This window comes from Mytilus trossulus, chromosome 7 (assembly GCF_036588685.1).
Source record: "Mytilus trossulus isolate FHL-02 chromosome 7, PNRI_Mtr1.1.1.hap1, whole genome shotgun sequence".
NCBI classification, from domain to species: domain Eukaryota; kingdom Metazoa; phylum Mollusca; class Bivalvia; order Mytilida; family Mytilidae; genus Mytilus; species Mytilus trossulus.
In genome coordinates, this window is record NC_086379.1 from 50405299 (window position 1) to 50421994 (window position 16696).

At 34.1% G+C, this 16696-nt stretch overlaps 1 protein-coding gene across 1 annotated transcript; it reads left to right on the forward strand.

Annotated features, from left to right (window-relative positions):
• Positions 1-2658: 2658 nt before the first annotated feature.
• On the forward strand, positions 2659-15365 carry LOC134727111 (uncharacterized). Its single transcript, XM_063591495.1, has 6 exons — positions 2659-2921; positions 3601-3757; positions 5766-6220; positions 7319-7423; positions 8025-8128; positions 15111-15365. Exons 1-6 carry the CDS (start codon positions 2771-2773, stop codon positions 15309-15311), a joined length of 1173 nt encoding a protein of 390 aa, XP_063447565.1. The 5' UTR covers positions 2659-2770; the 3' UTR covers positions 15312-15365.
• Positions 15366-16696: the final 1331 nt, after the last annotated feature.

Sequence of the window (16696 nt, forward strand, 5' to 3'; positions counted from 1 at the left end):
TACCTTTGCAAGGAGTGATGTTTTAAACATTCAATGTATGTATAAGATTCTACCAAGAAAGACATGTTATGAAACAATGGTACGGAGGAACCTAGTCTTTTGCGTTTTATATGATATAGTGTGTACTATTGTCTTTTCTGTTTGTCTTATTCTTTTTAAGTCATGTGTTGTCAGTTTTTTTTTATCTATGAGTTTGATTGTCCCTCTTGTATCGTTCGCCCCTCTTCTAGAGCTGTTTAGCAATGATTTATATGGTGCTTACTCCGACTTGAAAGCAACAAAGGTGAAGGGATAACTAAGAATATTAAGCTAGGAATAAAATCCCAATCCACTTATAAAAAATGATTTTAACATGGTCTACGTTAAAAAAATGCGTCTTCCAAGAAAAATAGAATTAAGCGTTGCGCTGGTTGCTAGTTCCAATAAAACACAAATGGACACATAGGTTATATACTTTCTGCATTCAATTTCTCCGTTCTAATGAAAATAATAAAATACAAATTTTGAACTTGCGCTGATCTGCATTTCACTTTTTATTCTTTTACTTGCGCCGATTTTGACTTTCATTTGTGCCGATTGTGTACAGGTCAATTATAGGTGAAAGTTTTTATTTATTTATCATAATGATAATCCTCCTCCGTTATTTAGCTGTAAATAATAATTAGACCTATACGTAATACATTTAGAAGATTCGATATACTGGCAACGAATGCATGCTGAGATTAACTTATATCTTGATGATTCTCGTTAAATAACGTCTGATCTTGAATGAGGTTAAATTTTACTTATTCTGCATGATTAATAAAGATTCGTTGTCTTTTGTTATTTGTTTAATTTCATTACGTCTTAAAGAGAATTAATAATGATTTCGCCTGATCCAAATAAAGCTAAAGGCAACACATATAAGAAATTAATACTCGGTGAATGTGAATGAAAATGAAAATTTACGGTGTGTAAAACTAAACTGGTAGTAAAAATATTATAATGATAAAAACAATTGCTTTAAGAATAAGATTTAACATAAGATTTCTCACTTTCAAAAATCTACAATGATCGGAAAGATTGAAAACAAATTTCAATTTCCAATGCTGGCAATCTATACATGCATCAACCTTGTCTTTGTTTCAATTTACAAAACGAGCAATTTTGACGCATACTATTTCATACTGTTTTGAGAAATACTTTATAGTTTTCACGAAAAATTATTTCTTAGATTCTAAATTATTCTAAATTAAACAATGAATATTTGGATTTTAAATTTACTGTCTCGTTTATTCAAACAATATAGTATTACCGGGGATCTATTTAATGACGTTAAAAATCAACAACTTTTCATGGATTATAATAATAATTTTAATTCCTTATGTTTTAAATATTCAAAAATAATGAATCTACAAACTGAATGGAATGATTTGCATACGCCCGGTTGAGTTGGAACACATATTAAAATAAAGAATTCCATGCTCATGTCTGTCCGTCTGTCAAAAAATTCCCTCTACATATGTTGTGTAATATAGTCAAATAGTCTGTTAGTTGGCAATTGTGGTCTTTCATTTCTCCTTTAATTTTCAATTAGTTTGCTAATGAGAGGGAGAAAACAAAAAAAGACTAAAGTGGCATGAAAGGTTATTTCGAACAATTTTCCATTACGACGGATGGTATTTTGAAAGATAATTTTGTGCGGCAACAATATCATGTGATCTCACACTGGTACATACATGTGATCTCTTATATTACTGGAAAATAAAGTAGATGCATAAAGTTGTTGTTCTTGAAAACTTAAATGTGGGTTTTATACGTCTAATTTGCGATTTTGTCAAAAAGTGCGCCAGCAAGGACAACTTGTTATATGACGTCATATTCAATGTTCTGAAGTAAGACAACACTTTTCTTCAAAACGAACGAAAAAAACATGAAAATTACTCATAAAGGTTTTTGAAAGGTCGGTGATATATTCATTTTGATATTCATTTTGAAGAGTACGTATGGTACTTTCCTTCATGAATTTGTTGTAAAGAAATCACTGGTAGATATTTTTTAATACTGAAAACGTTTTTCATTCTTACGTTTATTTTTGGCGGAAATGAAATAAATCATTTTTTTTCAGATCAAAACAATAAGAGTGTTTACCTCTTGAACCTGTATTTGATATATACAAACCTGCTGCTTAACGTGAAACAAGAATTATTCTTGAAGGTGTGACCGTGTGAAATAATTGGAATTTTCGAGAGTTTAAATATCAAGCAAATTTCATGTTTATATTTGCGAAAACAGGAAACTGAGGTTGCTATAGTGACAAAACTAAGTTGGTGTCCCCTAATTATTTTCATCATATTTTGTTCCTTAAATCACGAAATACCTTCACACAGAAATTTAAGGAAAAATCACTAGTGAACTGAACAGGCTGTTTGGTCTTTAAATACACATTACAATCGATTTCTTATGTCATTGTCCTCACTTTCTAGATAATTCGCAGTCGACATATATATATATATATATGATGTCCAGTGTATGACATACGAACACTTCCTCTTTTAGACGAAATAATTGTGAATGATTTATTGTTGGCAAGTTTTACATTGTCTGAATGAATTTTCATAAATAAGGAAATGTTTTAAGGTAAATCATGTCAAAAGTTTTGACAACTTACATGCGTTTGTATACAAATTAACATGTCAAAACAAACGTATGTGGTATTTCTGTAAATGTGTAATTTGAAGGTATATAACACACAGTGCTACAAGTTGTGTATATTAACCTCTAGATTTAAATGACTGTGCAAGCTGTAACGTTTACGATGACTTCAATCTCAGTGTATCTTTTTTGCTTTTGTTTCATCAACTTCTCCTTTACGTTAGCTGAAGGAAGATATAAGCGTCAAGCAATAAACTTGACGGAACTTGATATAACCAGTGTCAGAAGTAAGTTATGAGATTTATTTGCTTTACAAACTGCATGCAAATTTTATCTATCTGTTTGATAAGTTTTAATATGATATACAAAATGCTTTCAAAATAATATTATTAAGAAAAAGTACTTTAAATATGTTCATGTAAATTTCTTTTTTAATCACCTAGTTTTGCAATTTGAAAACATGATCGGTATGATGATGGATGACTTCTTAACGTTCAACTGTAAAGATCAATTTTGCGGAAAGGATTAAGTTTATTTAAAATACTCGTACAATTAAAAGTAAAAGTTAATAAACTTCATCATATTAGAAAGGAAGTTCACCAGCAGCGGCAACAATTAATTGAAAGTTACAGACAATGAATCTGATTTTTCTGCTCACAAAACTTGTTTCTTCAATGAATACGCCTTATCATGTACGCTCTAGGCCAAACGTTTGGAGCATACAAAATCATTGAACAGACCATTCCACATCGGTTCAAAGGTAAACATAGACGTATGTCGTTGGAGCATTTTAGAACAATTATATCATTTACAAATGGCCTAAAAGGTCGTAAATGAATTTTATATACAATAAGTCAACCTGCTGCTAAGCAAGGTATAGGTAGAATATATTATCTTATCATTATATTTTCTGTTTCCATTAATTACTTCTCCAAAAGAATGTTAGGAATAGTCAGAATTTTTCAGGTATTGACAAAGAAGCTAGGAAACAGCTGATGTTCCTGATAGCAGATCGTTTAAATGATACTGTGGTTACACAATCAGATTTGGCTGGCACCTGCCAAAGTAAACTTAACAGTACAATAGATGGATGTACTACGTGTAAAGCAGATATATGTGCTAAGTATGTGGATTTTGTACAATCATGAAGAAAAAATTTTAAAACAAAAGTTTTGTAAGAATTCAAAAAAATATCATCTAACTCAACTTGATTAAAAGTATACCTTTAGATATATATATATATAAATTAACGTCCTACAATGATATAATGTTCCGTTGAAATATACTAATTAGAGTATTATTACGGTGAAATTACTAGTAACATATACCAATTACACATCAGCAGATTAAGTCGCTCTTTTGATATGTTGGTTCGTTGGTTTTTTCCTAAAAAATATTGAGAAAGCCTTCGGAATATACATATATGTCAAACTTGGTAGATAAGATTTGAGTACCAGTCTATTCTTCTTCGCACACGCTATCAAAACCAATAAATTTACCCATCATAGATTCCAGGATAAAAATTTAAGTATATATGACTGTCCGGTCATGAGATCTTCACTTGGAACTTTATTTGACCTTTTGTAAATTTTAATCCGAGCGTCACTGGTGTAAATGGAGATGCTCTGGAAGAATACGTAAAATCTCTTTAAAACGTTTTTTTCATTTGAGCGTCCCTGGTTATTGGTGTGTTTTTTGTCTTATATGTTCTCCCATCTATTAGTATTGTAGTCATGTCATGTTATGTTGTCGTTTAAATGTTATATTAAACATTGACATAAAAGCGAAAGGTTTTGCATGCTACAAAACCATGTTTAAACCACTTTTTTTTCTTTAAATGTTCTGTACCAAGTCAGGAAAATGGCCATTGTAATATTATACTTGTGTCGTAGTTCTCCTCTTATATTTGATGTTTTTCCCTCAGTTTTAATTTGTATCCCGGATTTGCCTTTTCTTTCAATCAATTTATGAATTTCGAAACAGCGGTATACTACTGTATACTACTGTTGCCTTTATTTACAAATTGAATTATTGGTAAAACGGTAAACAATTGTTTTGAAACATCGTACTTGTAATTTTGATGTAAATTAAATATTAAAGAAGATCGAATTCAAATCAATTTCATTTTTTTTTTTTATCTATAACATAATATATAATAATATAAAAAAGAAGATGTGGTATGATTGCCAATGAGACAACTATCCATAAAAGACCAAAATGACACAAACATTAACAACTAGATGTCACCGTACGGCCTTCAACCATGAGCAAAGCCCATACCGCATAGTCAGCTATAAAAGGGCCCGCTAAGATAATGTAAAACAATTCAAACGAGAAAACTAACGGCCTTTTTATGTAAAAAAATGAACGAAAAAAGATGTAACACATAAACAAACGATAACCACTGAATTACAGGCTCCTGACTTGGGACAGGCACATACATAAATAATGTGGCGGGGTTAAACATGTTAGCGGGATCCCAATCCTCCCCCTTACCTGGGACAGTGGTGTTACAGTACAACATAAGAACGAGCTAAAAAAATCAGTTGAAAAAGGCTTAACTCATCAGATGGACAAACAAAAATACTAGTGGAAGTGGCATTATATAATATTTGAAATAACAAGGATTTTCTACCTTAGCCGTTTTCGCAACATCTGAGGGGGATTTTGGGTTCTCAAACTTTATACTTGTTTAGGTTTTTAACTGTTTTGATCTGGGCTTCACTTATGAGTCCTATGTAGACGAAAAGCGCGTCTGTAGTATTAAATTATACGCATTATACCTTTGATAACTATTTACGGAAATTGTTATAAAAAATAAATGGCAAAATTGACTGACAAATACTTATACCGTATAGCAGGTTATTTTCGCGGGTGTTAATTTTTCGCGATTTTCATTGAATAAGGTGTACGAAATATTTTGGCGGATTCCAATCATTATCTTTACCTTTGCTTGTGCATTTTTTAATTGGCGGAATTGTTTTTTTCAAGTTTGTTCTATCCGCAAAAATAAGCGACAATTTACACCCCGTGATAAATAACCAGCTATACGGTACCAGACAATCACTTATTCATTACACATCAGGATGTCACATAATGATAATTGAATGTTTACATAAATTTTGTTACAGTGTAGAAATTCCATCGTTGTCTGAGGAAGTGTTTAATAGAATTTCAAATGGCAACTACCGTCCGATTACCTATGCCGGGGAGGTTATGAAGGAAATTGCTCAATGGGCAGTTGGAGCTAAAGACTTCTTGGGAGATCGAATGGGTCCGTTCCTTAAAAACATAGGAGAAGATCTGCTAGAAGTTGCTAAGGTGCTTATAAAAGGTGGAAAATATATAGCAACACCTGCAGTTAATGCGTTCCAAACACTTGGAGGAACAATTGCGAATGCCGGAAGGGAGATAATTCAATCTATTAGTGGTGATGTAAACAATGTCATAGGCGATTTAAAGGGGATAGTTGGAAAGCCTTTCGAAGACTTTGAAAATGCATTGAAAACAGTTCGTCAGACGGTATCAGAAAAGGCACCTGTCGTTTTAAATGCAATTAAAGATGCAGTATTACCTGTCTGGGAAAGTAAGTTTTTACTTCAAAAGATATTTAAAGTAGTACCAATCTTTTTTATATATAACACTCCGACAATAAGAATAGAATAAGTTCTCTAATGTTTCACCAGCCCGGTTGCCTACTGCGCTTCAGGACGTCTTAGTGAAAATTGCTGTTATGTAATATTTAAATCTTTGAAAATACAAGAATTATCTGACTTTGGATTTTGGAAACGTTGTTGTATCAGCTATTCGTCGTTTGGTTAAGGTGTTTGCTTTTTAATTATTAGTTAAACATAAGGGGCAATGATCAATAATGCTATCATTTCTGAGAAAAATAGATAAGTGACATCATTAGGGAAAACTAAATGGTATGAATACTAAATTTAAGTCATAAGTTTTTTTTGAATAAACAGGAACCCCCGATGTACTGTTAGAACCGGTTCCATTAGTGAAGTTTGAATTTTAACCTCCCGAGTAATTGAGGTCATCGCCAGCTTTGTATGGCGCTCGTGCTGGTTTTTTTCTGTAAAGTATTTGTCTGTTTGCTCTTCTTTTGAAATGATTTTGACATGATGCTGCATCTCTCTTTAGGTTATGTTATTGATTGCCCTCGATCGTTGATACTCACCGTCGTTTTACACAAACTGACTATAAAGAAAGGAATGAATACAACGAATTGTATGGTTCTTAGCCTGAAAAATGACGTTATATGAAAATAATTAACTTAAAATAGTATTACTGCCTAACAGATGTGTAACAAAATTTTACAAACTGCTATGACCATCATATATACCGTTTAGGAACAATGTTTGGCATTTTTTGTCTATTTTCGATGCAAAGAAATTCCTCCGTTAAAAATGTTCAAACACCTAATAGAGAAAAGTACACAGATAATTTTAAAATATCGACCATTTTTTTTAAGACTGTGTTGTAAGCGACAGGAACATGCAGATCATAAATCAATTAGTTGAAAAAATTTCAACAAATCATTATAAATAGTAACCAACGATGTTGAATTGTTTCAAACATAGATTTAAGTTCAGACATATAACACCGTACTGAATTTTATAGAGTAAATAGCCAAAACATGACACATGAGTTGACGTATTCTTAACATTTATTACAGAGACACTTGGAAAATTGTTCAGGAGAAAACGTTGTGTATCCTCTTGTCCGTCTTGTGACAAATTGGACATTAAGAAAAACACAATAAGTCAGATCATCGATTCAGGTAGGTATTTGGTTATATCAGTCTCCAAGCATAAGGAGAATAGAACTCATCTGAACTCCTTTTCAAATAATATTGACTCATTAAAATCTAAAATGCCCCTACCATTTCTTTTAGGCAAATTCATAAAGCATTAATTGCTACTATTATTTTGTTATCATGTTTACATTTCTGATAGGGAAGGTTTGTCTGTTGAATAAAAATGAGTGTTTAACATTTCGGAACAAGTATGAAAACGGAGTTAACCAGTGTAAAGAAGTACACTTCCGAAGAAGTTTAAGTATTCCCGTAATAGATAGGACTGCGTCTTGTAGATTAGGTTCAATTTCGATGAATCAAAAGCTGACTACCGTAAAATATTATCAATTTCAGTATTTAATCTGTTTATAATAGTTAAGCTTACATGAAATTTGAATTATAATCAGCAAACAATGAACTTTCAAAAGACACCCAAAATAACCATCATATTTATTTCTATCCATTCAAGGGAAGCCTTTATTTACCATAATCGATTCCTCATTATAAAATATAGTTTTGTGAACAATTTTGCGATCACATTGAATGTTACATACCTTATATCATTGACACGTACTTTTTATCATAGTTTGTGGTGCAGATACAACAAAACAAAAGACACAAGCAATGACCGAAATAACATACCTCAAAGACCTGTACAATAAAACAAAAGACAACGAACAGATAACAAAGGTATGTACCTATAATGTCTTTCATAAATACAATTTGTATTTTACTCGACTTAACTGTACAATATTACAAACTGAAAAGGTAAAGATTTGATTTGTTTTTAATGAGTTTACTTGATTTAACAGTTTGTTTATTTTCAAATGCTTTTCATGAACATAAAATGAATACTTTGTGTCGCGAGAGTAACAATATTTGTACTATTTTCTCCTGTGAAATTATCATGATTATGTCGGTTTTTGCTTTAACCAAGACAGTTTTCCCCTGTTCTGTGAATGACTGCATGTATGAAAGCGTATTTGGAAGTACAGCAACAGATTTTAGATTGTACGCCGGAACGATTTCGCATTATCTTTTAGACTTAAATATAAAAAAGGCTACCTGTCTAATTATAGTTATCAAAAGTACCAGGATTATAATTTTATACGCCAGACGCGCGTTTCGTCTACATAAGACTCATCAGTGACGCTCAGATCAAAATAGTTAAAAAGCCAAACAAATACAAAGTTGAAGAGCATTGAGGACCCAAAATTCCAAAAAGTTGTGCCAAATACGGCTAAGGTAATCTACTCCTGGGGTAAGAAAATCCTTAGTTTTTCGAATAATTCAAAGTTTTGTAAACAGAAAATTTAAAAAAATGACCATATAATTGATATTCATGTCAACACCGAAGTGCTGACTACTGGGCTGGTGATACCCTCGGGGACGAAACGTCCACCAGCAGTGGCATCGACCCAGTGGTGAAAATAGTTATCAAAAGTACCAGGATTATAATTTTATACGTCAGACGCGCGTTTCGTCTACATAAGACTCATCAGTGACGCTCAGATCAAAATAGTTAAAAAGCCAAACAAATACAAAGTTGAAGAGCATTGAGGACCCAAAATTCCAAAAAGTTGTGCCAAATACGGCTAAGGTAATCTACTCCTGGGGTAAGAAAATCCTTAGTTTTTCGAATAATTCAAAGTTTTGTAAACAGAAAATTTAAAAAAATGACCATATAATTGATATTCATGTCAACACCGAAGTGCTGACTACTGGGCTGGTGATACCCTCGGGGACGAAACGTCCACCAGCAGTGGCATCGACCCAGTGGTGAAAATAGTTATCAAAAGTACCAGGATTATAATTTTATACGCCAGACGCGCGTTTCGTCTACATAAGACTCATCAGTGACGCTCAGATCAAAATAGTTAAAAAGCCAAACAAATACAAAGTTGAAGAGCATTGAGGACCCAAAATTCCAAAAAGTTGTGCCAAATACGGCTAAGGTAATCTACTCCTGGGGTAAGAAAATCCTTAGTTTTTCGAATAATTCAAAGTTTTGTAAACAGAAAATTTAAAAAAATGACCATATAATTGATATTCATGTCAACACCGAAGTGCTGACTACTGGGCTGGTGATACCCTCGGGGACGAAACGTCCACCAGCAGTGGCATCGACCCAGTGGTGAAAATAGTTATCAAAAGTACCAGGATTATAATTTTATACGCCAGACGCGCGTTTCGTCTACATAAGACTCATCAGTGACGCTCAGATCAAAATAGTTAAAAAGCCAAACAAATACAAAGTTGAAGAGCATTGAGGACCCAAAATTCCAAAAAGTTGTGCCAAATACGGCTAAGGTAATCTACTCCTGGGGTAAGAAAATCCTTAGTTTTTCGAATAATTCAAAGTTTTGTAAACAGAAAATTTAAAAAAATGACCATATAATTGATATTCATGTCAACACCGAAGTGCTGACTACTGGGCTGGTGATACCCTCGGGGACGAAACGTCCACCAGCAGTGGCATCGACCCAGTGGTGAAAATAGTTATCAAAAGTACCAGGATTATAATTTTATACGCCAGACGCGCGTTTCGTCTACATAAGACTCATCAGTGACGCTCAGATCAAAATAGTTAAAAAGCCAAACAAATACAAAGTTGAAGAGCATTGAGGACCCAAAATTCCAAAAAGTTGTGCCAAATACGGCTAAGGTAATCTACTCCTGGGGTAAGAAAATCCTTAGTTTTTCGAATAATTCAAAGTTTTGTAAACAGAAAATTTAAAAAAATGACCATATAATTGATATTCATGTCAACACCGAAGTGCTGACTACTGGGCTGGTGATACCCTCGGGGACGAAACGTCCACCAGCAGTGGCATCGACCCAGTGGTGAAAATAGTTATCAAAAGTACCAGGATTATAATTTTATACGCCAGACGCGCGTTTCGTCTACATAAGACTCATCAGTGACGCTCAGATCAAAATAGTTAAAAAGCCAAACAAATACAAAGTTGAAGAGCATTGAGGACCCAAAATTCCAAAAAGTTGTGCCAAATACGGCTAAGGTAATCTACTCCTGGGGTAAGAAAATCCTTAGTTTTTCGAATAATTCAAAGTTTTGTAAACAGAAAATTTAAAAAAATGACCATATAATTGATATTCATGTCAACACCGAAGTGCTGACTACTGGGCTGGTGATACCCTCGGGGACGAAACGTCCACCAGCAGTGGCATCGACCCAGTGGTGAAAATAGTTATCAAAAGTACCAGGATTATAATTTTATACGCCAGACGCGCGTTTCGTCTACATAAGACTCATCAGTGACGCTCAGATCAAAATAGTTAAAAAGCCAAACAAATACAAAGTTGAAGAGCATTGAGGACCCAAAATTCCAAAAAGTTGTGCCAAATACGGCTAAGGTAATCTACTCCTGGGGTAAGAAAATCCTTAGTTTTTCGAATAATTCAAAGTTTTGTAAACAGAAAATTTAAAAAAATGACCATATAATTGATATTCATGTCAACACCGAAGTGCTGACTACTGGGCTGGTGATACCCTCGGGGACGAAACGTCCACCAGCAGTGGCATCGACCCAGTGGTGAAAATAGTTATCAAAAGTACCAGGATTATAATTTTATACGCCAGACGCGCGTTTCGTCTACATAAGACTCATCAGTGACGCTCAGATCAAAATAGTTAAAAAGCCAAACAAATACAAAGTTGAAGAGCATTGAGGACCCAAAATTCCAAAAAGTTGTGCCAAATACGGCTAAGGTAATCTACTCCTGGGGTAAGAAAATCCTTAGTTTTTCGAATAATTCAAAGTTTTGTAAACAGAAAATTTAAAAAAATGACCATATAATTGATATTCATGTCAACACCGAAGTGCTGACTACTGGGCTGGTGATACCCTCGGGGACGAAACGTCCACCAGCAGTGGCATCGACCCAGTGGTGAAAATAGTTATCAAAAGTACCAGGATTATAATTTTATACGCCAGACGCGCGTTTCGTCTACATAAGACTCATCAGTGACGCTCAGATCAAAATAGTTAAAAAGCCAAACAAATACAAAGTTGAAGAGCATTGAGGACCCAAAATTCCAAAAAGTTGTGCCAAATACGGCTAAGGTAATCTACTCCTGGGGTAAGAAAATCCTTAGTTTTTCGAATAATTCAAAGTTTTGTAAACAGAAAATTTAAAAAAATGACCATATAATTGATATTCATGTCAACACCGAAGTGCTGACTACTGGGCTGGTGATACCCTCGGGGACGAAACGTCCACCAGCAGTGGCATCGACCCAGTGGTGAAAATAGTTATCAAAAGTACCAGGATTATAATTTTATACGCCAGACGCGCGTTTCGTCTACATAAGACTCATCAGTGACGCTCAGATCAAAATAGTTAAAAAGCCAAACAAATACAAAGTTGAAGAGCATTGAGGACCCAAAATTCCAAAAAGTTGTGCCAAATACGGCTAAGGTAATCTACTCCTGGGGTAAGAAAATCCTTAGTTTTTCGAATAATTCAAAGTTTTGTAAACAGAAAATTTAAAAAAATGACCATATAATTGATATTCATGTCAACACCGAAGTGCTGACTACTGGGCTGGTGATACCCTCGGGGACGAAACGTCCACCAGCAGTGGCATCGACCCAGTGGTGAAAATAGTTATCAAAAGTACCAGGATTATAATTTTATACGCCAGACGCGCGTTTCGTCTACATAAGACTCATCAGTGACGCTCAGATCAAAATAGTTAAAAAGCCAAACAAATACAAAGTTGAAGAGCATTGAGGACCCAAAATTCCAAAAAGTTGTGCCAAATACGGCTAAGGTAATCTACTCCTGGGGTAAGAAAATCCTTAGTTTTTCGAATAATTCAAAGTTTTGTAAACAGAAAATTTAAAAAAATGACCATATAATTGATATTCATGTCAACACCGAAGTGCTGACTACTGGGCTGGTGATACCCTCGGGGACGAAACGTCCACCAGCAGTGGCATCGACCCAGTGGTGAAAATAGTTATCAAAAGTACCAGGATTATAATTTTATACGCCAGACGCGCGTTTCGTCTACATAAGACTCATCAGTGACGCTCAGATCAAAATAGTTAAAAAGCCAAACAAATACAAAGTTGAAGAGCATTGAGGACCCAAAATTCCAAAAAGTTGTGCCAAATACGGCTAAGGTAATCTACTCCTGGGGTAAGAAAATCCTTAGTTTTTCGAATAATTCAAAGTTTTGTAAACAGAAAATTTAAAAAAATGACCATATAATTGATATTCATGTCAACACCGAAGTGCTGACTACTGGGCTGGTGATACCCTCGGGGACGAAACGTCCACCAGCAGTGGCATCGACCCAGTGGTGAAAATAGTTATCAAAAGTACCAGGATTATAATTTTATACGCCAGACGCGCGTTTCGTCTACATAAGACTCATCAGTGACGCTCAGATCAAAATAGTTAAAAAGCCAAACAAATACAAAGTTGAAGAGCATTGAGGACCCAAAATTCCAAAAAGTTGTGCCAAATACGGCTAAGGTAATCTACTCCTGGGGTAAGAAAATCCTTAGTTTTTCGAATAATTCAAAGTTTTGTAAACAGAAAATTTAAAAAAATGACCATATAATTGATATTCATGTCAACACCGAAGTGCTGACTACTGGGCTGGTGATACCCTCGGGGACGAAACGTCCACCAGCAGTGGCATCGACCCAGTGGTGAAAATAGTTATCAAAAGTACCAGGATTATAATTTTATACGCCAGACGCGCGTTTCGTCTACATAAGACTCATCAGTGACGCTCAGATCAAAATAGTTAAAAAGCCAAACAAATACAAAGTTGAAGAGCATTGAGGACCCAAAATTCCAAAAAGTTGTGCCAAATACGGCTAAGGTAATCTACTCCTGGGGTAAGAAAATCCTTAGTTTTTCGAATAATTCAAAGTTTTGTAAACAGAAAATTTAAAAAAATGACCATATAATTGATATTCATGTCAACACCGAAGTGCTGACTACTGGGCTGGTGATACCCTCGGGGACGAAACGTCCACCAGCAGTGGCATCGACCCAGTGGTGAAAATAGTTATCAAAAGTACCAGGATTATAATTTTATACGCCAGACGCGCGTTTCGTCTACATAAGACTCATCAGTGACGCTCAGATCAAAATAGTTAAAAAGCCAAACAAATACAAAGTTGAAGAGCATTGAGGACCCAAAATTCCAAAAAGTTGTGCCAAATACGGCTAAGGTAATCTACTCCTGGGGTAAGAAAATCCTTAGTTTTTCGAATAATTCAAAGTTTTGTAAACAGAAAATTTAAAAAAATGACCATATAATTGATATTCATGTCAACACCGAAGTGCTGACTACTGGGCTGGTGATACCCTCGGGGACGAAACGTCCACCAGCAGTGGCATCGACCCAGTGGTGAAAATAGTTATCAAAAGTACCAGGATTATAATTTTATACGCCAGACGCGCGTTTCGTCTACATAAGACTCATCAGTGACGCTCAGATCAAAATAGTTAAAAAGCCAAACAAATACAAAGTTGAAGAGCATTGAGGACCCAAAATTCCAAAAAGTTGTGCCAAATACGGCTAAGGTAATCTACTCCTGGGGTAAGAAAATCCTTAGTTTTTCGAATAATTCAAAGTTTTGTAAACAGAAAATTTAAAAAAATGACCATATAATTGATATTCATGTCAACACCGAAGTGCTGACTACTGGGCTGGTGATACCCTCGGGGACGAAACGTCCACCAGCAGTGGCATCGACCCAGTGGTGAAAATAGTTATCAAAAGTACCAGGATTATAATTTTATACGCCAGACGCGCGTTTCGTCTACATAAGACTCATCAGTGACGCTCAGATCAAAATAGTTAAAAAGCCAAACAAATACAAAGTTGAAGAGCATTGAGGACCCAAAATTCCAAAAAGTTGTGCCAAATACGGCTAAGGTAATCTACTCCTGGGGTAAGAAAATCCTTAGTTTTTCGAATAATTCAAAGTTTTGTAAACAGAAAATTTAAAAAAATGACCATATAATTGATATTCATGTCAACACCGAAGTGCTGACTACTGGGCTGGTGATACCCTCGGGGACGAAACGTCCACCAGCAGTGGCATCGACCCAGTGGTGAAAATAGTTATCAAAAGTACCAGGATTATAATTTTATACGCCAGACGCGCGTTTCGTCTACATAAGACTCATCAGTGACGCTCAGATCAAAATAGTTAAAAAGCCAAACAAATACAAAGTTGAAGAGCATTGAGGACCCAAAATTCCAAAAAGTTGTGCCAAATATAAGAACTATTATCATAATTTAAAACATCATGAGCTTGAGATGGCATTGTTGTGACGCAGTGTTACTTCTGTTTAAACATACAATAATATTATATTACCTAATTTACCAATTAATTGATCAAGATTTAAAATGGGACGAAATGACGTTAGGTATGTTTTAATGCCATGAACAACCTTTTCAAGGAAATACTAGTACTACGAAAAGAAGTAAATCCCGCCTAATGTTAAGGAATAACGTTTTACTACGACACATTATTTTTAAACCAACAAATGAATACATGTCGTTGTATTCTGTCAAGATCTACTTTCAACCTATGACATTGGAATTCATGCTATGTTAACAATGAATAATAGATAACTTAACGGATGCCAACTACAGTATTGTCATTTTGTATTTCAGATTGAGTATGATTTGTCTTCAGTTGCACTTGATAGTCCAGATAAGATTTATATGGACTCATTTTACACGATCGGAGGATTACAGATGCAATTGTTTGCCGGTGTCCTAAACATTTCATCACCCGAAGAGACAGGGATGTCAATAGCACAACAGTTTTTCGCTACCGAAATAGCTGATAGACAATCACGCACGACAGTCTAGTGACTTGTATGTGTTTCATATAACCTAAACTAACCATTTGTATCATTTTCTGTCATACAGATTTTTTTAGAATACAGTATTGATTTTTATCAATATGCTGTTAGCTTCTGATTATATTTCATCTGCATGATCTTAAACATATTTTAGCCTTAAACAAAACTGATAATTTTTAAGATAATTTTGCTCTATATGTGAGAGAAAAAGGGCAATATAACGGACTTTTCTTCAAATAGGTATTTCACGAAGTTCAATTTTAGATGACTCTTAGAGATTATGGTTTTTACAATAATTTTTTGTCCCTATCATTTTTGTTCGAATGTTTATAAAAATGTGATCATTCTGAGGCAAATTTCAGTTAACATCTCAATTTAAATGATTTCTACTGACAAAAGTTATTACAATGACTAAAAATGTTTAATCAGTTAATGGACAAGTAATCATATAATCCGGAAGAGTTATTTTTAAAAGCTTTTTAAAGAGAGGCAAAGATGCATAGGTGAAAATAAACTGACAATGCCACAGCAGAAATACTAAAAAACGACAAAAAGACAAACATTATACATAAGACAAAATAGAACAACAACAACTGAGCAGCATGATCCCAACCAAAAACGGGGCTGTCATTTCCAGTGTAAACATCGGCGTAAACTGGATAATGAGATTAAAAAAAACTTGTATTCTTATTTGAATAAATTTATAAATAATGAGTATATTCGCATGCCACATCAAAGAAGACACACATTAATACTAACAAACACATAACTCTTACGCCTTTTACTTGGATATGACAAAAAAACTTCAATAATATTTGTTTACATACCAGATGAGAATACAGATAATAATTGTATGACGTAAATACAACAATAAAGTCATAATTTTAATATTATTATAATTTTTTCCATATTCACGGTTGTGAACTATCACAGAGTCATTTAACAAATATCCATAGTTTAAATTACAACATCTTACCTGAATGCAACTCTGAGAAGTTTAAGGTCTTTAGGATGTTTCTCATCAGGAAAAGGTTTTCCTCGAGTCATTTGAAAAAGTGCGAAATTTAAAGTGAATTTTCCTCGGCGTTCAGTATTTTTGTGGTTTCAATTTCTTCAACCTTGACGACACATGACATCTATAACATTTTGATCAATCTCTAGTTAGTGAGTTAAACTAGCCTTTCTTTTTTACCAGTTTTGTTACTACAATAGTGTATCTGCTAATTCTCTTCTTAATTAATTATTTATTTTAACAAATGGTTTCACTTTTGAAATAACATACATTTTCATCGATATTAAAGAACTAGCTAAAAGAGAAAGATTACTGTACATGATGTGTCTTACTGTTAAGTTTAAAAAAAAATCTTTTCAATTAAATACATTTTATTTCAA

Excerpts from the sequence above, each read along its gene's own strand:
- LOC134727111 (XM_063591495.1), top strand. The coding sequence starts at position 2,771 with ATGACTGTGCAAGCTGTAACGTTTACGATGACTTCAATCTCAGTGTAT. Across the intron at positions 6,221-7,318 it reads AGTATTACCTGTCTGGGAAA|AGACACTTGGAAAATTGTTC; the intron begins GTAAGTTTTTAC and ends CATTTATTACAG. Across the intron at positions 8,129-15,110 it reads ACAACGAACAGATAACAAAG|ATTGAGTATGATTTGTCTTC; the intron begins GTATGTACCTAT and ends TTTGTATTTCAG.